This window comes from Mycetomoellerius zeteki, unplaced genomic scaffold (assembly GCF_001594055.1).
Source record: "Mycetomoellerius zeteki isolate Tzet28-1 unplaced genomic scaffold, Tzet1.0 scaffold55, whole genome shotgun sequence".
NCBI lineage: Eukaryota > Metazoa > Arthropoda > Insecta > Hymenoptera > Formicidae > Mycetomoellerius > Mycetomoellerius zeteki.
In genome coordinates this window covers 247,239-270,968 of record NW_017257555.1, presented here as the reverse complement: position 1 = coordinate 270,968, position 23,730 = coordinate 247,239, and the positions used below count along the sequence as shown (strand labels likewise).

General features: G+C 40.5%; 1 protein-coding gene across 4 annotated transcripts in view; it reads right to left on the bottom strand.

The window, feature by feature from the left end:
• Window positions 1–2,113: 2,113 nt before the first annotated feature.
• The window catches only part of LOC108727840 (discoidin domain-containing receptor 2), a 101,417-nt gene continuing 79,800 nt past the window's right edge, over window positions 2,114–23,730 (bottom strand). For 3 of the 4 annotated variants that reach the window (XM_018456111.1, XM_018456112.1, XM_018456113.1), the window contains exons 3-9: window positions 20,143–20,248; window positions 16,664–16,895; window positions 10,192–10,650; window positions 7,075–7,282; window positions 6,067–6,618; window positions 5,728–5,825; window positions 5,069–5,411 (exon numbers count right to left, since the gene is read on the bottom strand). In XM_018456111.1, coding sequence (XP_018311613.1) covers window positions 5,244–5,411; window positions 5,728–5,825; window positions 6,067–6,618; window positions 7,075–7,282; window positions 10,192–10,650; window positions 16,664–16,895; window positions 20,143–20,248 — 1,823 coding nt within the window. In that variant the 3' untranslated portion in view covers window positions 5,069–5,243. Of the gene's footprint in view, window positions 2,137–5,068; window positions 5,412–5,727; window positions 5,826–6,066; window positions 6,619–7,074; window positions 7,283–10,191; window positions 10,651–16,663; window positions 16,896–20,142; window positions 20,249–23,730 lie in introns of those variants that run through there. The other variant, XM_018456114.1, reaches the window with a different exon arrangement.

The window sequence follows — 23,730 nt, the reverse complement described above, 5'->3', positions numbered from 1 at the left end:
CGCGAGCATAATGCAGCTCGAAGATCGATCGATCAAACGACCTCTCGAGTTGGTCCATTTCTTTTTTCATGCTTCCTCGTAGAGTCGCATGTATGCGCACGCATTTACGTGTCGTCGTATAAAAGATGGGCCAGTTTCCCCTCTTTCCGTCTGCCGCGCACTCCGTCGGACCCCGTGTCGTCGGTTCAACCGGAGCTTCTTCCCGCATTTCTCATGTCAGATAGAAAAAGGGCTGCATGCGTGATTTATGCCCGAGACTTTTCCCCGGTCGCACCGGCTGCGCCATGTTCCTGTGCACATTGTACGTACCGATGCAGAACCGATCATGTCGTATCTCGGTTATATCGGCGGGTCGTGCTCATATCGTTGTATCGCCCTCGACATAGCGGCCGGAAGAAAACTTACGATTGGCGTAAAAGTACATACGTATACCGAGGGCAAGGAACCCGTATGGTGCCAAGACAGTGCTATCTCCGTTCCGATACTATGAGAGCGGCGATAAGAATTAGCTGTATAACATGCGCGCGCGATCCTCAAGAACGAATCCCCTTTAAGCCCCCGAGATTATTAACGCTTCTCATTACTGATGAGAATAACTCGAAATTATGACCATGTCCAATTTGACTCCTAGGATGTAGATAATGGCATCCGGTTCTGCTCGAACTAGTTTCTAACGGATCGGCCAACTGGATGCTATTATTTACGTCCTCGAGGGATCTTTATTGTCCGTTGATGCTACTCGAGAGCCCGGATAATCTGCACGCATTGTCTTTAGCAGTCGCTATTCTCACTGTTCGGTTACTTTATATTAGAGAGCAATAAACTATAGAAATTTCTTTTTAGCTTAGAGCAATTTACAGAAGGTGATAAGTTTGGATAAACGTCATGATAATATTAACCCACCATCTGCAATTTAGATCTTTTTTGGCATAAGCGAAATTTTATCTTTAAATTACTCCGAAATGAAGGAGGATAGAGCCCGATTTCTCTTTTTAAAATATCTTGTTAAAAAATTATTTGATATTGAGAGAAAAATGTTGAAGTAAATGTTACTTACGACGTTTCTTCGATATTTATTAGTTATGAAAAAATTTGATTGTGATGACGAAACATACATTTTTGTGAAACATATCTCATTAATTGTAAAAAAATAATATAGACTTTTTTTTGCTAAGCATAAAATTTTATTTCGCTGTATTAAAATAAATATTTATTTCAGTGAAATAAATATATTTCTCATAAATAAATTTTTGAGTATCTTTTTCTTAGTTAAGTGTATAATACAGATTACTCTTTAAATGTATAATAGGGATATTGAAAAGTAGTTGAATTTTTCCATATTTTTTTTGAAAGCCTAGAATAATATAAAAACTTAGGCTGGACGGAGGAAATAAAAATATGATTGCAGTTGGATGGTTAAGTCAAAAGTAACAATACCATATAAAAGTATAAAAATGTTAATGAGAATTTTTGAAAAAATGGCGAGAAAATTACAGATGATACCAGAGAACGGTCACACATCGTAATAGAGGATATTAACTGGCACTGTCGGCAGTTTGTGCGGTTTCATACAAGTATAAAAGAGATATAAAATATCCCCTACGAAGTACGCCGTGAGCAGATACGAAAGTGTCTTCCTTCGTCATCTTTATCGTTTCCTTCGTCGGGGAGAGGATCTCCCTTAACTCGCGCAACTTCTTTTTACACAAACTAACTTTCCGCTATCTCGCTGTCTTTCTCTCGTTCTTACCGATTACTGATCTAGCTCGCTCGTGACGTGCGTCACGTGGAGCGCGCACGTGCACGTTCATGTTCGCTTGAGACAAAATTGACGATTATTGCCAGGAGCGGACTGTCAGCGGCTGGAAGTACGAGAGAGGGTTCAAGGTACTCGAATTTTCCGTGTCGTGGTAACGATAGCTCGGCGAATCGATCACGGTGATCGCTGAGCGAGAAAATTATCGAGAACCGTCGACGAAGAGAAAACTCGGCGAGCACGATCGCGTCGGTCTCGGCCTTAAAAGCGGCGAAATCGAAGATCGAGCTCCCGTGGACCTTGAAGGCGACGCGGATCATTTTGTCCGTCGTCGCTCTGTTACGATAACGATAACCGCTTGTACGTGATATCTCCCGCTCCTAAAAGACGACGATTATTATTGCGACGAAATTATTTGCTTGGTGCCCCCCCAACTTAAGGCGCTTGAAGAAAGTGTGTGTATATGTACGAGGTCCCTAACGGTTAATATTTACACTCGAGAAGCGTTCGAAGCTGTCACTGTTAGTTTTCTCTTTAAATTTCCTAACATCCTACGTGGCGACGATATCGATTAAACACTAAATATACATAGCAATGTTCCAATCGTTGTAGACGCTACGCGCCGCTCTTGCCGCGAAAGGGCGCGACCTGCGCGGGGAACGCTCGATTAAATTTCTCCTCGACGAGCCAAACTGTCTCACGCTTAATTGATAAACCGATACGTGCGCGAATATCACTCGATTGTTCGAATAAAAATAGCGGAATGTCAATTAGTATCGCGTTCGGTCTCAGGACATACGATTGCAAGAGCGTGACTCGAAATGATGCCGGAGACCGATTCGATGAAATGAGAGAAAAATTGAGCTTAATAGATTACGATCGGTAATCAAAGAAGTGCAGCGGTCAATGGACGATCAAATAATCGTACGGGAGAACTATTTGAACGACTCGCGGTAAAAGCGCCGAACGAGCCTTAAATTTCATGCCACGTTCCACGTCAGATATTTAAACCGGTAATAAATTTCGCGCCGCGCACACAGGTGCACACAGCCATTCGTCTACCTAGGAGAGAGAAAGAGAGTCGGTGCACTTTACGGCTGCTCTTTCAGGGTGAAATTCAAGAGAGAGCTCCACCGCGCAAGGCACGCTTAAGCATATAACGTGCCTATATATATGTTACTCGCGAGAGCCGGGCTCTTTTTCATTATATATCACAATATGGTCGAGGGTCTTTCTCATCCTTGCGCACCCGATATCCCGAATCTCTCTACGTTTTTTTTCTCTTTTGTTCAATTACGTACACATGTAGTTATTGTTGTCTCATCCCTGTATTGTCGGTTCCTTAACGCTGGTAATTCTCGATTCTCCTCGTTGCATGAAGGCGATGTCGGTAGAGATAGAGAAATAAAGTTAATTGGACTTATATAATCTATTATATGCTTAAAATTCGTCGTCATACGATAATACGTATTTTACCTTTTTTGTATATATATATATATCTATATATATTTTTATTTTTTCGTATGTATATATATGTATATATAAATTAAAAATCCGTCACGGGACAATAAATAATATGACGTACGCGTGCATGGCGCAAGTCGGATTACTGAATTATTTATATGACATCAGTCTTGTGTGAGGCGGGATCGAAGCTCGCTATCGTTCGTCTTTTTTAAATATCGTTACGTCGATCTCATCGCGGCTTTTTCATCCCGATGTCAAGCATCGCGTCGCCTGGCGTTCGTTCATGCGCGCGAATAATTGAAACGCTCGCTTATTCCATCAAGCCGGTAATTAATTATCTCTTCGACCCGACGTGACGATCGCGCCATCGGATAAATATCTCATCCGCTCCGGTCGTTTTTTCTTCCCCTGGTTGCCACGCGTTCCTCTTGGATCGATAGCGAGCTCGATCTTGTTGCACATGCGCGCCGAACAGACCAAATCATTAACGCGACTCTTCCTTGGAAATTCGTCCGCACACGTTGACATGTGTATATTCTTCGTAACGGTTACACATCGTTTGCCTGATGCTATTCAAAGAGATTGACAGGCAGAAGTGGCATTTCGCAACGTCACAAGTTACATCTCGTTCACGAAATTCCACTTCGAGTATACGAAAAGATTTGGCAGTGTGAGACGCTGAAACGCGATGGATGCTGAGACTTGACTCTCAATAAATCTGAAAACCATGGACGTTTGTAAACATCGAAATACTGCACTCTAAAAAAATTCCAGTATGGGTTCAACCATGTGGTATCTATATAAATCTTATCGTGTTGGTGTTAATATTAACCCCTGATGTTCCAACACTATCATGATGTGGATTTAAAATCCATGATGTTAAATCTACATCATGTGGTGTTATACAGGTATACACATATTATATTAACATCAGGGGTTATTACATAATATTAAAGTGAGAATTATATAAATACTGCATGACATTAAATCCACATCGATATTTTTTAGAGTGTGTGATTTTTTACAGATTTTTGTGCAGATCTTGCGGGCGAATCTCGGGAAGAGTCGTTTGCACGAGGTCACTTTACCATTAAAAAACTGATATGCCAATTTAATACAACTTCGATTACGAGATTATACTTATCCGTAGGAATCGTGTAGGTCGAATCTCTTTAAAAGAGATTGCTCGAGATTGCGCCTACAATTAATATGTTCGAAAATTCGTAATTCGTCGATGGCAGTGCTCGTCGAGAAGAAGGTCTGTTTCGCGACGGACGCGACTGCGCTGCGATCGCGTCGTTTATTTTTTTTTCTCGCGATGCGCTAAACTCGAGGGAAAAAATATCGTCGTTGTAACAAGCAGGATTACGACCCCTTTCGCCGCGCGGTCGCTCACAGCGTTTACTTCGAAATATACAACGTGTTACTTTTGCCACCAGCCTTTACCTTGGGATTAACAACGGGCGTGTTCTCGCAGCATTCTCACGGCACTGGAGCTATTTTACTCTGCTCCATGCTTACGTTCCTTCCCTCCGACGTGTATAAATATTGTAAAACACGCGTACGGAATAAAGCGTGTGGAATGGATTTGTAAAATTCAGGACCACGTATATATACGTGTGAATAATTTAATTCTATAAGCATTCTCTTGCAAAGAGAAGAGATTCGTTATATAAGACGACAGTTTAATTTGATCACGAAGTTGATAATAGCATACTCATGAATAGTTATTGGACAAAAGCACGATAAAACGAGAAACTGGATCAATGAAAAGTGTATCTTTTTCTGGCGCGAAGAAAAGAAAAAATATTATTATTTAAATATAAATTTCGAATTAGTGTAATGTTACCAATATTAAAGAATTATTGTTGGAACATGAAATAGAACAGAGTTCTGGAAGGTGAACCAGTGCCGGAGGGTTTATTCGATCACGCGATCTCGTTGCTTGAAGAAACGAAGAATCCATCATACCTTCGATCCTTTCGCTTTCCATGAATATCCTGCAGGCTGCGAGAAGTCCTTACGCGTATCTGTGCAAGGAGTGCTCGCGGCGCTTGCTACTTCTGCGCTCACGCTCGCAAACTGGTTCCGGACTCGGTGGATTCGAGTACGTCAAGTTGTTAGAACCTCGAAGAGGTGGTGCACTCATCGGGGGCGGAGGCGGCGGAAAAAAGCTCTGCAAGCACGCCTAATGCATCGGAAAAGCATATAAAACGTTGACGCTTTCGTGTGTCCAGCAAACACGGTTCATAAAAAATACTTTCGTTTCAAAAATAATTAAGAAAACAAGAGTTTCTAATTGTGTGTGTGTGTGTGTGTGTGTGCTAATATTTATTGTAATTGATTATTTTGTAAGTAATTATAAAGGATATCGGTAATGTCTTTTTCATTTTTACGAGACACTCGAGTTATATAAAATTAAATGTGAAAAATTCGTAATTTCATCAACTGAAGAGACTTTAACTCTTAATGCGACAAATTTATATTATGCTTTTACATCTCACCTTTGCGCTACCCCTGGAGGACGATTTCGAGAATACGCTATCCTGATCGCTGCTTACACTAGGCACGGGCATTGGTACTGCATAATCATACGTGGCATCTGTGCAGCAAAAAATATTTTTTTTCACTGCCCTGTGATTAAAACGCCCTTTTATCAGACGAAATATTTATTATTACATGTTTGCTAAATTTGATGATTGAAACTCATACTGAATTTGTAGTAGACGTACGTGGTACAAAGGGTTATTAAATAACGCGCGGTATAATTGAACTATTTCGTCTATCTCATATTTGTACTCTGAAGCACTTCATGCTGAAGAAGTTCAAGGAACTCAACTCACCAGACTGTTCGACGTTGTCATGGAGGTCCTTGTTGTCTACAACAACCGTGCTGTATCCGTAGTACGCCGCATGAGGAGATTCTCGATACTTGTTCTCATGGAAGGGTTCCTGGTACTCGTCAAGCCTGACATCGCCCAAAAGACGATCATTGAGATCTCGCGGTAGGGTCGTGAGCTTCGTACCGGCGTACCGGTCGTCGAGTTCCTCGACCCGATAGGTCATCAAGGAAGGATCCTTCTCCGTAGTGCCGTACGCGGATTCTGGCGACAGATGCTGATGATTGCCCGTCGGAATCGCGCTCTTGGCGCCCAGAGGACTGGCAAAGTTCTTACGCTGTCTGTGACGCGTGACTATTAGGAATATGGCGACCGCCAGCAGCAGAATTACGACGGTCAAGACGCCAATGATCACAGCCATGTAAGTCGGATCGTCCTGCTTAGCTACCGGAACTTCGGCTTGCAACGGATTGTCGCGAGTCAAAGTTCTATCCCGCAATCGTGGAGCTTCGGTCGTGGGCGGCATTTCTGGAGTAAAGTTACCATGAGCAATGTCTGCAACACGGTAGAAACACGTGCTGCTGAATACGGCATTTTCTGCTGCTAACTTTGATGACGTTTATTAATTGAAAATGTAAAGCAGTAACACAGATACGTTGGCAATAACATGATAAATCTCATAGATCATTCCCACACACATTTTTTAAATTAACTATAATATAATAGTATTAATATTTTTAATATATTGTCTCGGTATATATTTAAAATATTTTCTTATTAGATTCTTTAATTCTGGATTCATTAAGATAATATATATTTCTGTTAATTCTTACATTTTATGCACGAAAAAAGTTTTGAACCTTACGCTCTTCTCAAAGAAATCGCGTCTGGTTATACATACGCAATTCGATAAACGTGTTGTCATGACTTCGAACTTTCTATTCGAACTGCGAAGACAAATAGAAGTGGAAAGTTGAGAAAATTGCAGAAGCCGTGCGTTATACAACTTACCAGAGTCAAAGGTGATTTCGCTGATCATAATCCATCGCAAGGCGAACTTGAATTTCAATTTGACGAACTTGCCGATTCGGTGGTGCAACTTGACTGTGATATTTCTCGGTTGTTCGAAGATTTTGTCCTCCATGTAGGAATACACGATAGGATCACCCGTGTAGTATCTGCCGCCAATGCTGAACATAACGCTAACTTCGGAGAATATCTGAAATACAATAAGCAAAAAAATATAATGCTATCGTATTAATATTCTTATAAGTGATGTACGTTCTGTGATGAGGACATGTATTCCGAACTATCGAGCCTGATTACCGCATGCGATTTGATCGGATAAAGTGCTATGTGTTCAGAGCTAACGTGCGGAATTAATTTGATCGGAAGTATATCCACCCACACATACCACAGGTACTCGATTACGTCCACGTAATCAGTATTGTCACCATTATTATCATCGGTAACAGATAATTAGTTAACAACGCATTGCGAGATGACATCGACGGTTTCGATAATACGGAGTACCATACAAACGTGTTCCAAGCGAGGACGCGTGGAATGCTAATTTTATCCCTCGAAGGCGTAAGACAATTCAGCGAGGAGAATCCAAGTCGAGAACCGTGTGAAACGGACGAAACGACAGAGGGAGTGAGCGAGTGAGTGTGTGTGTTGTGTGTGTGAGAGAGAGAGGGGGAGGAGAGAGAGAGAGAGAGAGAGAGAGAGAGAGAGCTAAGACAACGTAGGAGTTAGGGACGAAGATTACAAAGCCGAGATTATCTAACTCCCTTAGACCCAAAGACGGGGGATGTATGGATTTTCGACGTTCTGAAGCCTACCGCCCGCGGATGCGCCGGGAGAATGAGGAAGTCGACATAGAGGAAGTGGCAGCCGCGAAGCCATGGAGAGAAAGACGAGTTGGTGGGATGGGTGGGTAGTAGCTGGCGATGCTTTGAAGCGCTGTCTTTCGGGAGACGTGTCCTATCCGCGCGAGCGCGCGCTTGTTAATAGGAGAGGTCGTTTAGGGGTAGCTTCTGCCACTCTGCAGCTCCATTCGCCGAACTGCCGACTTGCTAGACTGTCGGTATTGTATTTGAATACGTGGCGTATCTGCTCTCTCGGTCGTTGCTTGCTACCATTGTATTTACGAAATAGAGAGAGAGAGAGAGAGAGAACGGGAAGGAAGAGGAAAAAGAACGTCACATCCTGCTCTCTTCTCGATATTCATCTCTGTCAGATCTTCATCTTCTTCCGTCTCTATTCCGCGAACCCCTCATTGGTCTCCTTCACGAATCGCCGTTGTAGCTATAGTCTCAGCCTTGACTGCCTCTCGTCTGCCGCATAGTACTCCAACTCGCTTGATCGCGGACGCACAATCGAGCTCGAGCCGGGTAATGAGGCGCTCCATTCAGATAAATCTTGATACCGGTAAGAGAGTGTTTCGTGGCCTATTATATAGGAATTCTCGCGCGGAATGATAATGGGGCGCAAAATTTTCGTGGTTAACCAGCGCACGTGTTAAATTTCGGAACTCAATTTCTTGATGCGCAACGAGAATTATGTAAGTGTTAACAGCACGTGTATTAACTAACTTTACCTGTATGAGCTTTTACCATAACAGGCTTTCAGAACGCGATTTAATCTAATTATGAAAATTTGCAGTTATATTTCCCATGATGAAAATGATTTTCAGTGATTCTCTCGACTAGTTAAATCATGTTTTGGTCTAAATAAATTAAAATAATTATAACATATCTCATCGAATTTATGTTGCTTGCTGTACGTCTGATTGACTTAAATAAATTTCAATAACTAGCAAAGATTTGCTTCATCTGTGACGTTCAAAAGATTAATAAATTTTAAACTAGACTTTTTTTCTCACATTTCGCATTACATTCAACATGCAATTAATTTCAATATAATTTAGCCTCGAGTGATAAAATTTACTAATCAAAGTTAAAAATAATATTCCGCCATATCATAAATTATTTTCAATTGGTGTTGTTTAGATTTTATTAGAGACCAGTAATTTTTCTTAAAATTATGTCTCGCTATCTCGAGCGTCTAAGTGCCGAATTATTTTATTAAAATACATCTCACTGCCGTTAGCCAAGTGTTCAGCGAGCCATTATGTAAACACTCAGGCGTAAAGAGACCGTGGGGGCGAAAAATTTTTACGGAAAAACTGACGTCTCCGGCAAAGCTACGGCCACCGTGCCGCCGCTTGAAGCGTAACGCGGATCCAGCAAGCCGCGAGTCGTTTCCTTTTTCTCCTTCCGTCCGTTTCAGCCGAATCCAAGGGCTAACCGTTGTTGCGCCTCGTTACCCATCCTACGTCCGACCTTGACTCCAACGTGAAAACTGGATTTCATGCCGTACACCGTCTCCTCAACCCCATGCATTCTTTCTTTTTTTTTTATTCTCTGAATGTGGATTAAAGGCTGGCGGAGGATCTTCGCGCACATTTTGCCGCGACTGTCCGTCTTTCCTTTTTTACGCCTTTTTCTCCGTCCTTCACCAACCGTCTACTTTATTCAGCAGCCGTTTCGTTCTCACCGGCAAGTCACTGCCGTGAGGCATTCCAATTTCCTCTCTATATCGTACGTATATCCGTTTACAGTTTTTCTCGCTTATTATCGTACAAGTATGGTCTCGCCACGGTTATCTTCTTAACTTACAGTAAAGTATGATAAATGAGCATAAGTAGCTAATGGCAGTGGCAGACACGAATTCCGAAATCAATCATCAATCATAAAACCAGTTTTAGACAAATTTTTCTAGTACTTTAAATCTTATGAATCTTATATGTTAAAAAAATGTATACAAGTGGAGATAATGCCCGTTTCCGCCAATGTAGATTAACTTTTTAATCTCAGTTCAATTTGCTCTTCATCATTTTTTATTTCTTAGAATTAGGAAAAGATAAAGAGTAAGTTGAACGGAGATTAAAATTAATTTGTATTAGTGGAAATGGATATAAGAAAGATATTTCTGGGGAGATATAAATATATGTAGGTACAATGATAACAGTTTAAGAAACATGCAGTTTTATATTATAAATTTATAAAATCTTTAAAAATCTTTTGCTACACAATAAAGTATAAAATGTTGGATAAATCTTACCTGTATGTCTCTGGTGAATTGATTGAGAGTGTAAATGTGAATGGCCGAGAATTCTCTGACGTGGTCGAATTCGAATTTGATCTCGAGCGGATGTCCGGATCTCGTGTCGTTCTTCCAGCCAACCCATCCCTGACTTCTATCGTAGTTGTCATAGTAACCCATCTTAATCTGGTCCGGTCCGGTCTTGCCGTCTGTCAGTTGTCCCAAACCGCGAAGAAGTTGTCCGTCCCAATAACCGTCGTAAGTCGCGTCGAAGAATTCCCAATTGTTGCGCTTGTCACCTTGGGGCATCGAGTAAGAGACGATGCCGTCGTTCCAAGGGCAGCCGTAGAGCTCGACGCGCATGCAAACGGTGCGACGGTGGTAGCTGTAGGGTAGGAAACGAATTTTGCTCGCCCATATTGATGGCTCCAGTTCGTGCTTTGACTCCAGGTAGGTATTCTTATTCCCTGCGATAACCTGAACAAACGAAACGTTGGAAATTAACATCAATATTGTCAAACGTGGTTTTCTAAGAGAATATTTTTCGTTTAATCTGAATTTTTTAGCGTTCTAAAGATCTGATAGTAATATATCAGGTTGCATAACGATGATCGTATTGATTATTGATAAATTCATCATTAGACATGCAAACTTATCATATTCAAACTTCCTACGTAGGCGATATATAATGTAGGTATATATATCAGATTGTGATTGACAGAATGAACTAATATATGATATGTTTAAACGATACTATTCATGCTACGCGCACGTGTCATGTTAACTTATCGATGAATAAACAGACACAAGAGTCTGCGATGTTGGCCCGACGCCTGAGATGAATCAACGTCCGTGTAAAATCTTGACCCTTGCCTCATTTACGGACATTCTCAGGCGGCGAGATAGCGAAATTTTTCGCTAGTGCGCAATATAAATTGCGCCACGCCGCACCGTAGTATTTCTGCGCAGCGTGATTTCAGGCTTGGTGCGCTCTCTCGCATAGAACAAGGCTCGTTCTATTCGATCGGTCGACCGTCGAAACGTATATCGTCGGGGAGGATCGGGAATTTCTCGGACGGCGTCGTCGAGGGAAGAGGCCCTTCGGAACAAAGGACCTCTTATTTTCCACTTATGAGCTCGCCAGCGCCTCTCGACTCGCTCGCACGAGATTCTCACGTATGGTCGGTTACGTGACCATGTAACCATCACCATCGCGATCCCGACAGGTGCAAACACTTCTTTATCTTCTATTTTTATCCTTTCCGCGTTTGTTCCTTCTTTCCGTTATGCTTATGTTCGTCGGGCATTAAATAGTGTTCATGTTGGATCATGGTTCTATTATATATCATGAGTTTCATCAATTTGATACGTTTAAATTCTGCGCATTATGATTAAATTTAATTATGAATATTCATCTATAGTAAATACATCAGGATGGTAAGAAAATATTTGATCTTCCAAAGGATTTGTTTAATCAAATGGTTTAGAAATGTACTAATATATGATATGTAAAAAAAACGCATTTAACGACAACAAAGCTTAAACTACCTAATTTTATTATTTACTTGAAAAGAACAAAAAAATTGTCGAGAATAAAGGGATTTTATTTATCTTTATAAAATTATCTGTTACATATCTTATAGTAGAAAATAAATACGTATAGAAATTTTTTGAATTTCGATTATGTGTTTCTGAAAATAATTTGAATATATATTATCTTCTTAAAGCACGTTGCAATTAATTATAAATGCATTTTTAAGATACATATATTTGACATTGTTTTATGAACATATATAACTCGCGGATTTCGAGAGATCTAATCATTGCAGAAAGGGGGATGAATAAGTAATGAAATGAATTATTCAGTCATTTATCCTTTCGCGGATCCATTACTATTTCGTGGTTTTTTTATTCACTAAAAGTAAACTCACAATTGCGCTATGGGAAACGCGTTTAAAGATGATTCTCGTGACCGCGCGAACCGGCACGTTCCGCGCTGGGTGGCGCGGTAATTGGGACCGGTAGCTGACACCGTTTTATTTGCGCCGCGACGCGGTACCTGATGTTTAGTACATTGAAACGGACGATACCAAGGCGTCGGATGGGCAAATACAATGAACCGACACGTGAGAAATTTTCTGCTAGGCGACGGAACCGCATAGTGGGCGTTTCCGGAGGTTGACAGTTACGTGTATAGTTTTGCCGAGTGTACGTAATAGCATCCTGTTTCTCTCCTCGATGATTGTATCTAGAATTATTTTTACACGTTGGAAAGCGAGAAGAAGTTAAGCTCTGTATTGATGTGTCACGAAATTTACTGTGGAACATCCAATGTATTGGATTGGAACAAAAGTTCGTGGCATTACTTTACTTGTATCATATCTACATGTTTGTAAAACAATTTAGGCAGTTACACGATTTGGTAAAGCAAAGTTTCGATTTTTAAAATCTATTTTTTGAATTGTGGTACGATGATTTTTAACTGATGAGTTTTGAGCAATTAAAGTCACGATGCTCCTTTTATTTAATTTGAGATAATTTAGTAACAAAATATTTTAGGAACATTAAAATGGGAAAATTTTAAGCTTTCATATTAGGAAATCGAAAATTTTCACAATTACTTTTTGGGGCACTTGACAAGCTCACAAAGTGAGAAAACATTTCCTATTTTGTTCAGTTGATTATAGTTTGTTGTATATAAAAATTATCAGACTCATAGAAACTCAAAAGACATAATGATCTTTAAAAAGTAGAGAGCTCAAGTTTTAAAATCCTTTTTCTAAATTTAAATTTCATTCATTTTTAACGAAGTTACAGTTGCTTAAATTTTGAAGTTCGCATAGCGCTACAAATTTTTAATCCAACCCAATACATGGAATATTAAATATTTAAAAAATCATATAGGAAAACACGATAAGATTTTAGCATATATGAATACGTAGAATATTTTAGGCTTTAAATATTTATGTAAATATTACAATATGCATTATAATTAGTAATTTTTTTTGCAAAGAATCCCTATCAAAATGTCCTAACTTGGCTGTTGAAAAGTACATTGAATATTTCGTATACTGCGATTTATATCGTACGTTTTTATTTTATAACCCAGATTTCGTTATATTTGTGGTACAACGCGATGCAACCAGCTATCGGATTTTTTTTATGAAGATGACTCACATTTCGGCGGCCGGTTTCGCGTGCGGTCCCCGATGCCCAGTTCCCAATGCGGCGGCGAATCTTAATTCCTGAAAGACCCGAGCGAGACAAAATTACGACGGCATTTACAAGCCGTTGAGACGTGCGCCGGGAAAAATAAGTAATCTTGATATTTATCTTTTACGCCCACGCAGACCGGCCTGAGCAGCACTCGCCGGTCTGCTTTGTCGTGAAAGACTTTTCTCAAGCACGCTGCGCCGAGGCGAACGATCGTCTCTCAAATTATTCTTCGACCGTCGCGTCGCCGCGATTTCTCGTCATTTTTCGTGGCAGGCGAATTCCAACGAACGACTCGAAGTGGTGCGAGGGCGTGGCAGAGAGCAACACCCATCTTATGTTAATGTTTTGTGCTGCTTTTGGATCGGTCGCGGTAGACTGCTACCGTTGGTAGCTGAACGTCTTAGAGGCGGTGTTGATAGCTATGCGTCGTCATGGAAGATCATGAGGATAAAATATCTTATAGCTTTATTTAAATGGAAATTTTCAATAGATGATGACATACGACGGATCATGCGGATTTACATATGATATATATTACTGAGATTTTTATGATAGCATTACTGTCAATACTGAATATCTATTAATATTTAATATCTATAATATGCTCAAATGGAAATTAGTTGATCCGATATCGAGATAATAATATATATAATTTACTCTTATTGGAAAAAGAATTATCTTCTCTTAGAGTACTATTCTTAATACCGTCACGTTCAAGATCATTGGCTATAAAATATAGATGATGACAGCCGCGTGGTTTCTATCGGCGATGTCGTCCGTATCGGACTGGGTTATTAAGAAAGATTATGCGTTGGATAAGCCGGGTCTCGTTGTGTAATTAAGCGAGGGACAGCGCGGAGAGCACAGCGGGTGGAAGAGACACAAATTTCTGCAGGTTTATCCCTACCGCTAATGTTTTCTGGGTGGGCCCTTCCGTTCCCCAACAGGTACTTTACATCGCGCTACGAGCGAATTATACGGGATATGCAAATGTTACAAGATGAAAGATTTCTCAGATATTTTATTTATTTGTTTTCCATCTAGAGAATCGTATTGAGAGATTCTGTGAAATAATGGTTGTGCAAAAATCAAAATTTTTTATAATTCCGAAAAAAACCTTCCTCTTTATGAAGTTTAGAAAAAAGACATACAAAAAATTAAATTTTTGCATTAAATACTTCCACAAATCTTTTTTATGTTTGTCAAAATGAGGAAAGTGAATTATATCGTTCTTTCATCTTATAACTCATTATTCATAACTGAAAGGCAAAATGCAGTATTATTTCCAATTTTTTGACGAATTTTGCAGTGTCGAAATTAGAATACATTATACGTAAACGTTAATAATAGTAATGCTTAGGAAGAATTACGATTTGTTACTCAATGTGCACAATTAGCTTGATGTCTGGTACCAGATGTGATATCTTAAAATATATTCGCTTTAAAATACATAAGTTTATTTTGAGGAATATGTAGATGGAAATATTAGATATGTACGTAGCCTCCGTATTAAGGAAAATACACGTAATACATATATACGAAAAGCAAGGCTCTTCACGGTTGCATGCAAATGTAACTCAGTCTGCGTTCCTATGGATTCGACCTTCGTCAGATACACGCGCTACCAAAGGATTCGCATATTCAGACAGGTACGCCTATGTAGGTGAGTTGAAATCGTCTAACCTGCCTGCACGCTAAGACCTCGTCCCTCATTTTATTGATCCTCCCTTCTATACAAATAAGCTCGCAGTATACCGCGCCTGCCAACTCCCAAGGAAAGTTACCCCAACGCCACCGGACGCTCGTCTCTCTTTCGTCGGTTTCGGAAATCGATGACATTCTCCGGCTCGTGAGTCGAAGTTCGTTCAAGATATATTTCTACGAGCTGAAACGCGAGCAGGTACGCGTTAAATAGACACGTGCCGTGCGAAGACACGAGTGATTTTACGAGGTAAACCTTTCCTTGATTTTGACGCGGACTATGTCAGATAGTCAGTGAATTACGACGTAAATTTATCATTGGCAAATCCAGAAATTTATCAAGGAAGGGCCATTGGCGCGCCGCAAGCAAAAATTTTTTTAAAGTTAAATACAAAAAGATAAAATATTTAAATTATTATTGGCATTACATTGTAAAAGTATTATTTAAATATAGAAAAAAAAGAATAATATAATAGAATCTGCATACATTTCTTATGCACTGTTTAAAAAAAGGAAATAAATTTCAAGCAGGTATATAAAAACTTTAATGTAAAATGAAAATGAAGTTGCAAGTAACTTAAATTTAATATTCATATGCATTAAATTTAACGCAAATCCATATTAAATTTTATGGAAAGTACACTAAATTTCGTGTACATGTATACAAATATACTTTTCAGTTACAAATACATTAAATTTCATGACATTTTTAACAATATATACAATATATATAATATTTTGCATAAATATTTTTAAAAAAGAAAATTTCAAGGAAGGCCCATCGTTTCCATGGTCCCTCCCGTGGATTCGTCAGTAGGATTTATTCGATCAAGAACATCTTACCATTTTCGCGAAACTCGCTGGTCACGACTGCCGAAATTTATTCTCGCTGGACGGGTAAATTGCCGGTAGCAATGTGATTATTGCGGACGACGCTAATTAAAGACTTAGGTTCATGGTTACCAGTATATCTGTATAAATTACATCACGTACCGCACATCCGAGTTCTCCAACGCGGCATATTACATCGGAGATTTACGTCTTGTTAACGTCACGCTTTAGTTACTGCCTGTGGCCGCACAGACACTCGCGAACACAACTACAAATCATTCTCAATAATCTGCGTGAGCGCACGGCTTTATGCGTATTGCTCGCGACTAAATTTAACCGCGTGACTACGTCCATATGTACGTAACCTAGCGAATTGGATTGCCGCAATCGCCATATCGAATCAAATGTCCAACGAAATGTCTTTCTACAGCGCTGCCGATTCACATGATTAAATCGATCGTGACAAATCACACGTTCTAGATAGCGGATTATATATAATGAATTTCGCGGTCTCGTCAGTACAAGAATCTTCGTACGTTTTAACCTGCTACTTCATAATCTATAAATACCTCGATTACATTGTTCTGTATCCCACTATTTCGAGGCATCCCTGACCTCGATTATTCTGAACTTTTATCGTTCTTGATAAAAGGCCTTACATATATCATCCGTTTAGCGTGTTGTACGCCGCATATTATTCACGTAAAGATATAGATCGGAATAACGGAGTAATAAGATTTACCTCTTCGCCACGGAAGTTTCTATAGCGGACCCACTTTCCTAGTTTCGGTCTCCAGTATTCCAGCATGTACGCCTCCGAATACTCGACACCCTGACCGTTACCGAAGCGGCCCTGAGTACCGGTCGCCGTGATCGTGTGCACTGTGTGAAGATCGATTTCCAACCACTCGCGCGGCTCTGCCGTGATCTGCTGTTTTGGACACCAGGCACCTCCGTGGCTCTCCTGCTTCAGCCTGGAAGAATAAATATTTGCTCTGGGATTACGGACCTTTATTTTCCCTTTCCCGTTTTCTTATCACGCTACGATCGTTGAGGGGAAAGAGAACTTCTCCGGGGAATCCCTCGTGAAAAGGAAAATAGTCGCCAATGCGCGTGATCCGAACTTTCCCGACTTGCATGATGCTTTTACGGATTCATACATTCTTATCTGCATGCAAATTCAGAGAGGTTTATCATATTTCGATTCGCGATATTCTTCGTTTATAGCTTCAAATAAGAATGTCTAAAGAAATGGCATTTCAAAATTACCTTCCTGAATGCGGAATGCACGGAGAAATGTAGTGCGGTAATATTGAAATCTCTTTGAATGTTCGTTGGGATTTGCAACGTGCAAAGAATTCGTACCCACATTCGTTGACAAGAAAATGTTGTTACATATCGCAGTAGATGAGTACCGAGAGCGAGCGGAAACACGGCATCGTTACTCAGAGGAAATCGTATAAATACGTGATCGACCGCGTGTCTGATGGATAACCGTCAGCTCGCCAACGCGATACGGGATGAAATTATAATTTATCGATCGAACCAAGTCCCGGATGACATGAATTAAAGATGAGCTGACACCGTCGCGGGAACGGCAGCGAAGCCACTCCGAGCTGGCTAATAATTGTATTCGCATATACCTTTCGCGGGGTTGTCTATGGCTTTAAAAAGCTTTTCTGTTATCTGCGATATGGCCGTGAAATACGCATGCTGCGTGGACAATTCCATAGCTCGTAAACTAAGCCGATGAGAGCGAATCTGTTTCGAATTCTTTCTGACGTTGTAAATTATTACGCTACTATCCTCGATGTGATAATCCACGAAGCAGTATTATTTTATAGGCATTTATTAATAAAGCGTATTATACCGAGCATGGCATGCATCGTCATCGTAAGCGTGTTTATTAACTATGAAAAGTTTATGAAAGCATTTCTTCGGGAATTTCCCGACGGGATCCCTTGTCTACAACGAGAGGGTGCCTCCTTGTACGAAACACGACAGGGACGAGCGTTCGGCAAAGAAAAATTTAAGAAAGGGAAGAACAAGAGATGAGATCCCGAAGAAGCGGGTGGCGGTGCCAAATGAATCCGCCGGCGGAACTCGAGCAAAAATGTTCTCGCGCAATAAAGAGGTGAGCTACCATCCTCTCTGAAGTGTCAGAACTTTAAGTGTTGCTTTGACGTGGAAGGCAGTAAAAGCGGCCGACTAGGATTTGCCGTATGTCTGTCTAGGGGTGCCTCAGGACGTAGTTTGGCAACACGGGAAGGAGAATACAGAATGAAACAACGCGAAAGGAGGACAGGGAAAGAGAAGAAGAGCAAGAAAGAGGTGGAACGTACGAAGCGAGCAAAAGAAAGCCCGAGACGTACGGATGTGGAAACGGCATGGACGCGGGAGGTAATAAGAGCGAGAAAGAGAAAGGAGTAATATCCACCACCGCGCGCCAAAGATCATAACTCATAGCCCATTAAGAGACCTCGAACTGCCTGGCTGCCACTTTGATACAGTCCGGGGCATCAAAGACATTCCGCGCGCATGACACTCCTGGTCTGCGATAAATCTCAGAACGGACGATTACGCCGACTTGAACGGCGAGCTGCCACGTCGGCGGAATCGGAGCGCGTCCTTAGACGGAGGGACCGATTATTGAGAGGAATGGTTTGTCGAACTGGAGAGATGCGCGTCGCTTCGAGATCGGACTTAGGAACCGTCTGAAGGGAAATGATCCGTTGCTAAGGTGAATAAGATCCTCTCGAGCGACGTCGTTATCGAATAATCGAGAGGATTTCTTTCTGAGGATAATATTTCACGATTTATACGGGTTTATCGATACACAATACATTTCGTTACAATACATCAAATAACTATAAAACGATTAACGTGCGAGTATGAGTACTGTAAATAAAATATATCTTTTGTGTGTAGAAGAAATCTGCGGTGTATGTGTACGTGTTATCTACAAATTGAAGAATTGTAAAATTTCGTGATTTTAAAAATGTAAGCCTTATATATAAAGTAAACTGCTATTCTGAGATTACAACATATGATATTAGATAGGAGTTCATTGGAGTATTTGATGGTAAGCGGATAGGTAAATAGGGTATTCGCCGTGAAGCCCGTTATACCACGAAGCCTCGAAAATGCCGTCAAAGAAGTTCTAGTCGACAATGCAGTCTGAAGCGATATCGGTGTTGTTGCACCGAAGGAACTCTCGCGTGACGTTGTCGATTGCGAAATTGACTACGTATCTCCGTTTTATCTATCAACTGATTACCTACGCCTCGATACGCCGCGATTAATTTCATGCATTAATTTGTTTTATGTTCACGCTTCAATGATTGATTAATAGTGACGAGAGTTGATTACATCCCACGGAATATTGAAAATTCACGCACGGCTCGGTTAATGCAGCAGAATTTCAATTACGGGCGAAAGGGCACTGGTGGAGCGACTAATGTCTTGCAAGTGCGAGATTATTAGCGCGGTAGGTGGTCCCGATGATTCCTTGTGTTTGGACATTCGTCCCTCGCCGTGCTGTTCTCCGTCCGTCCACCTCGTCGCGCGTTTGTCTCGCTGGAATGGTAATTAGCTGACACGCATAATCGAAGGAGTATGCGACGGGGCACGTTAACGACGTCTAAGAGCTTCGGAACAGCCGATACAAATGGCTCCGCATGCGGGACGTTGCGCATCATTAATCCTCATTGCGGGCTGAGAGCCGAATTAGACGTTGCGGTTTAGTAGGACATGATTAATATACGGTGTAACCAGTCGACCGGTCGAGCGTCAACTATCTCGAAAACAGACAAGATGACGGACGTGTCGCCCGCGTAGCTCGTCGAATTGCTCAACTTGTAGATGATCTATCGCATTCCACGGAGATTATGACTTCGCCTCTTCGGTTTCTTGCCGCTACCGCCGTGATCGCACGTTAGACGTCTTAAATAGCCTATAATCGAGAACCAGTTAGGAGTAAACAGATTGAGAACTTCCGGAGTTTAGTTAACAGACAATGCTCGACGAGATATGGAGCCGATGAATGGTCAAGTTGATTCGAATATCGCTGCATTACGCCATCGATGTTGATCTCGCGATGCGAACGCACGCCGCTGCGTTTTTCACGGTCCGCAGCGGAGTTAATATGATCAAATTTCCGGATTTGTATTGCGTCGGATTTGTATGTGATACGCTGCGTAAACGAATCAGTAATTCACTCACCGTGCGCGATGCGGCCCGACGTTTCCGCTATCGAAGCTAGAGCTCGCAGTGATGTCCGCATCGGGAATCGCGCCCGATTCCATCCCCAGGGGTGCGATGCATTGTGCTGCAAATAAAGGAAATTGCTTCAATTATATGTTTGTCTCGAATAAAAACAAATGAATGATATAAACCTTGGATGTAAAGCTCATTTTAGACGATATGTTAAAATTAACTATGTGTATGTGTATACATATATGATACGAAATGCTTCGATAACGTAAGTTAACATAACATTCTCTCAGTTGGAATTTGGAGATAATTTCTCTTGAATAATCTGAATGGACATTAATTTTTGTATCACAATTTTTAGTTTCTTAACGTTATAAATATATTTTTAAAACATAGGTTTTTTGCTTAAAGGATAAATGAAGTATAAGTAAAATGTCTATATGAGCTTCCGCAGTTGTTAATGCGTAAATAATATGTTTATAAGGTGGGGTAAGATATAATTCGCAAACAATTGTATTTACCAATGAAGTTAACTGTAAACGTTTCGACTTTGGATTTGAGTCCTCTTCGGTGCGAAAGTCAAGTACAGTTTGTTTGTACATGTCTTCCGTACTAAAGAGGACTCAAATCCAAAGTCGAAACGTTTGTAGTTAATTTCATTGATAAGTACATTCCAATTGTTTACGAATTATATCTTATCGCCTCTTATAAATGTGTTATTTACTCATTAAAAACCTCAGAGGTATTTTACTTATATTTAATATAAATACACTCATAAGAGGGAAGTGTTTAATTTTAAGATATTAAAATATTTTATTCTTGTCTCCGTTTTTAAACACTTAAAGATGTTTTAGTTTTAAACTTTTTCAGTAAACAAAATGTGTCTGAATTTAAAATACTAAAACGTTTAAAATTGAAATATCTTTTATTAGTAAATGTTTGTTTTGCAAATATGTTTTAAATGCTAATTTGCATTGTAAACATTTTAAACACTATATTTTTTACAGTATATTGTTAAATATCAAGTTAAAATAAAAGTTAAAATGAAAAAACTATTTGACATTAAATGCAAAATAAGGTCTAACAAAAAATATATGTAGCATAGGTTTATAACTACCAAAGGGGAGTCATATAATAAAGTTGATACATCGTTTGTCTCGCATCAACGATATGCTCTTTTCAGCTTGAATTTTTCGTCGTCATTAAAAGTTGTTTTAAACAAGCCGGGTTCTCGCGAGAGTTGTGTTGCGCCGTTTGCGCCGTTATTTTCAGTGAGAACTGAAGTTTATCAGGTTTTCATTATGTACTTGAACGTCCTGGGGCTACTTTTTTCGAGGCTAACGCGGGTAAACCGCGCGCGCCGCTCGAAAACGATGAAAAAGGCATCACGGGCGCCGTTCTGGAGCGCCGTACTTATCGCTCAGTGGATCGCACGTTCCGCGATAATTATGACGCTTAACACGATATCGAGAACGGATTTCCATTTGGAATCGAAGAAAGATAAGTGCTGGGGATGACTTGAAATTACATATCCGTGCAAATCTGCTGACGATCAAAGCGGTACTTTCGTACGAGAATGGCCATCGTACCTTGAGAAGAGGTCAAAGCAGATATGTTGACATAGCATAAGATCGCGCCAGGGTTCCCGGGAAACGAGCGAATGATATATAGCTCTTTAGCAAGAAATCGCGGCAAAACGAAGCGGTGCTTCGGTAAACTTGATAAATCCGTGTAGAAAATTCAACTTCCAATGGCCCTAACGACAGCTGTTTCCTAAGCTATCGTCGGAACCGTCAACGATTATCGAGCTCGTTTATTCATCCAACGATCTTAAATCCACAAACTTTTCTTCCGACCGTTTTCTTCATCGTCGCGGATGTCTGGCACCGAAAAGATGTCTGGCGTAAATAAGAGGGGATATATATATATTGTAAACATTCCCTACTTCTTCCAAACGTAGCCGGAGACTCGGCTTTGAATGAGATAAAAATTATTCAATAAAATATTCACTCACTTTGACTAAATAATAATTCTTAATTAGCAAATTAACGATAAAACAGTATACGAGCAAGTTTAATATTTTCGAGTATTTGACTTCTAACAAGTTATAAGTTTTAAAGCATGTTATCGATCTCAAAATTATAAGAATAAAAAAGATGTAATAAAATTAAATTTCTTAAGATTACTGGATGATGTATTAATTGTCGAAGTTTTAAATAAACATTTTATAGATAATATTAAGATTAAAAAATATTTTTAAAGTGTTAATTTATATGTTTACCTAATTCTTCAAATAATCATGTATTCATAGTATAAACATGTGCAACAAAAATCGAAGACATAAAAATATACAGAGAATAATGTCTATTTTTCGCTATTCGTTCATTTCATTTTCACTATTCCGGGAGAGCAGGAAACAATTACGCAGAGGAATTTCTGGTAATCATCTCCAGCCCTATGTCGTCTAAAAATATTCGAGAACCATCTCGAGCTTCGTTGAAACGGCAAAAAAAACGCATTGAGACAAATAAGTTTCGTAATCAGTGCTACCAAATACGTGACCTGAAGATTCCCGGAGATCGATCGTCTTCACGTTGCGTTCTCTTCGACACGCATCTAATCCAGCAACGAAAGGCTTAGACTTCGAGGTTGCCTCCGAGTAGTTAGGGTAAGCAGACAAGTTCGATTCTCGTATTTATAGACATCCTGGAAAAGAGTGCAGGAACGGGAGAAGAAGAAGAAGAAGTAAGTTATGCGACGTTTGGCCCGCCCCAGCCACTCATTCGGCGACCATAATTCTCGGGGAGTGACAGCTCCGAACGGAAGGGTGTGTGCCGCCCTCCATCCGCGAGAAGAGGGAAATTGAATGCCTTCGCAACCCCTCTTCACCTAACGTTCCAACGTCGCTCTCTCGTCTTCTCGTCCGCTAGTTCTCGCTCTCCTCCTTTAACCGCGTCACTGTCAAACTGATAACCGCTTCTTTCCAGAGACGGCTCCTCTCCGCGAAACCCGAGACAACCACGAAACGGTCGACGAACAAGCCGCGCCTGGAGGAGAACGCAATACGTTCGAGGCAACGTAAGAGAGATTGTAATAGAAAAATCGTAATAAATTCTGAGAGAAATTCTTCCGTCGTATATCCAGCACCGTTGCTTTTGTATTTGTTGTTACTTGATAGTCTGAGAGTACCGTCTTTCTTCGCCTCCATTTTGTATGTTCCCATATATGTAACATATCTGCGTGCACGTCGAGTTGATAAACGATTTTCCGCAAATCTTGAAATACCGAAATGGTAATTGAAATGTCTTGGCGTTGAATCAGACTTCCACGCTTAAGTTACAAGTTGAGGCAGCGATGAAGGCTTGCGCGATTTGTTAGAGATCTACGAATTGCGCAATATCGTAAATCTCCTCCTTTACAAGAACGGATCTCCTTCTCTGTCGTCGTTTGTCCTCTCTCGCGAAGTACTCACGTCGCACTCGAGTAGCGAACCACTCCTTCTTCAGGCAACTGAGAATGGTACTGAATTAACCTTTAACACAGCGTAAGTCACGTCTTTATCTACTAGGCAAGGCTGACTTTAATAATTTAATATAT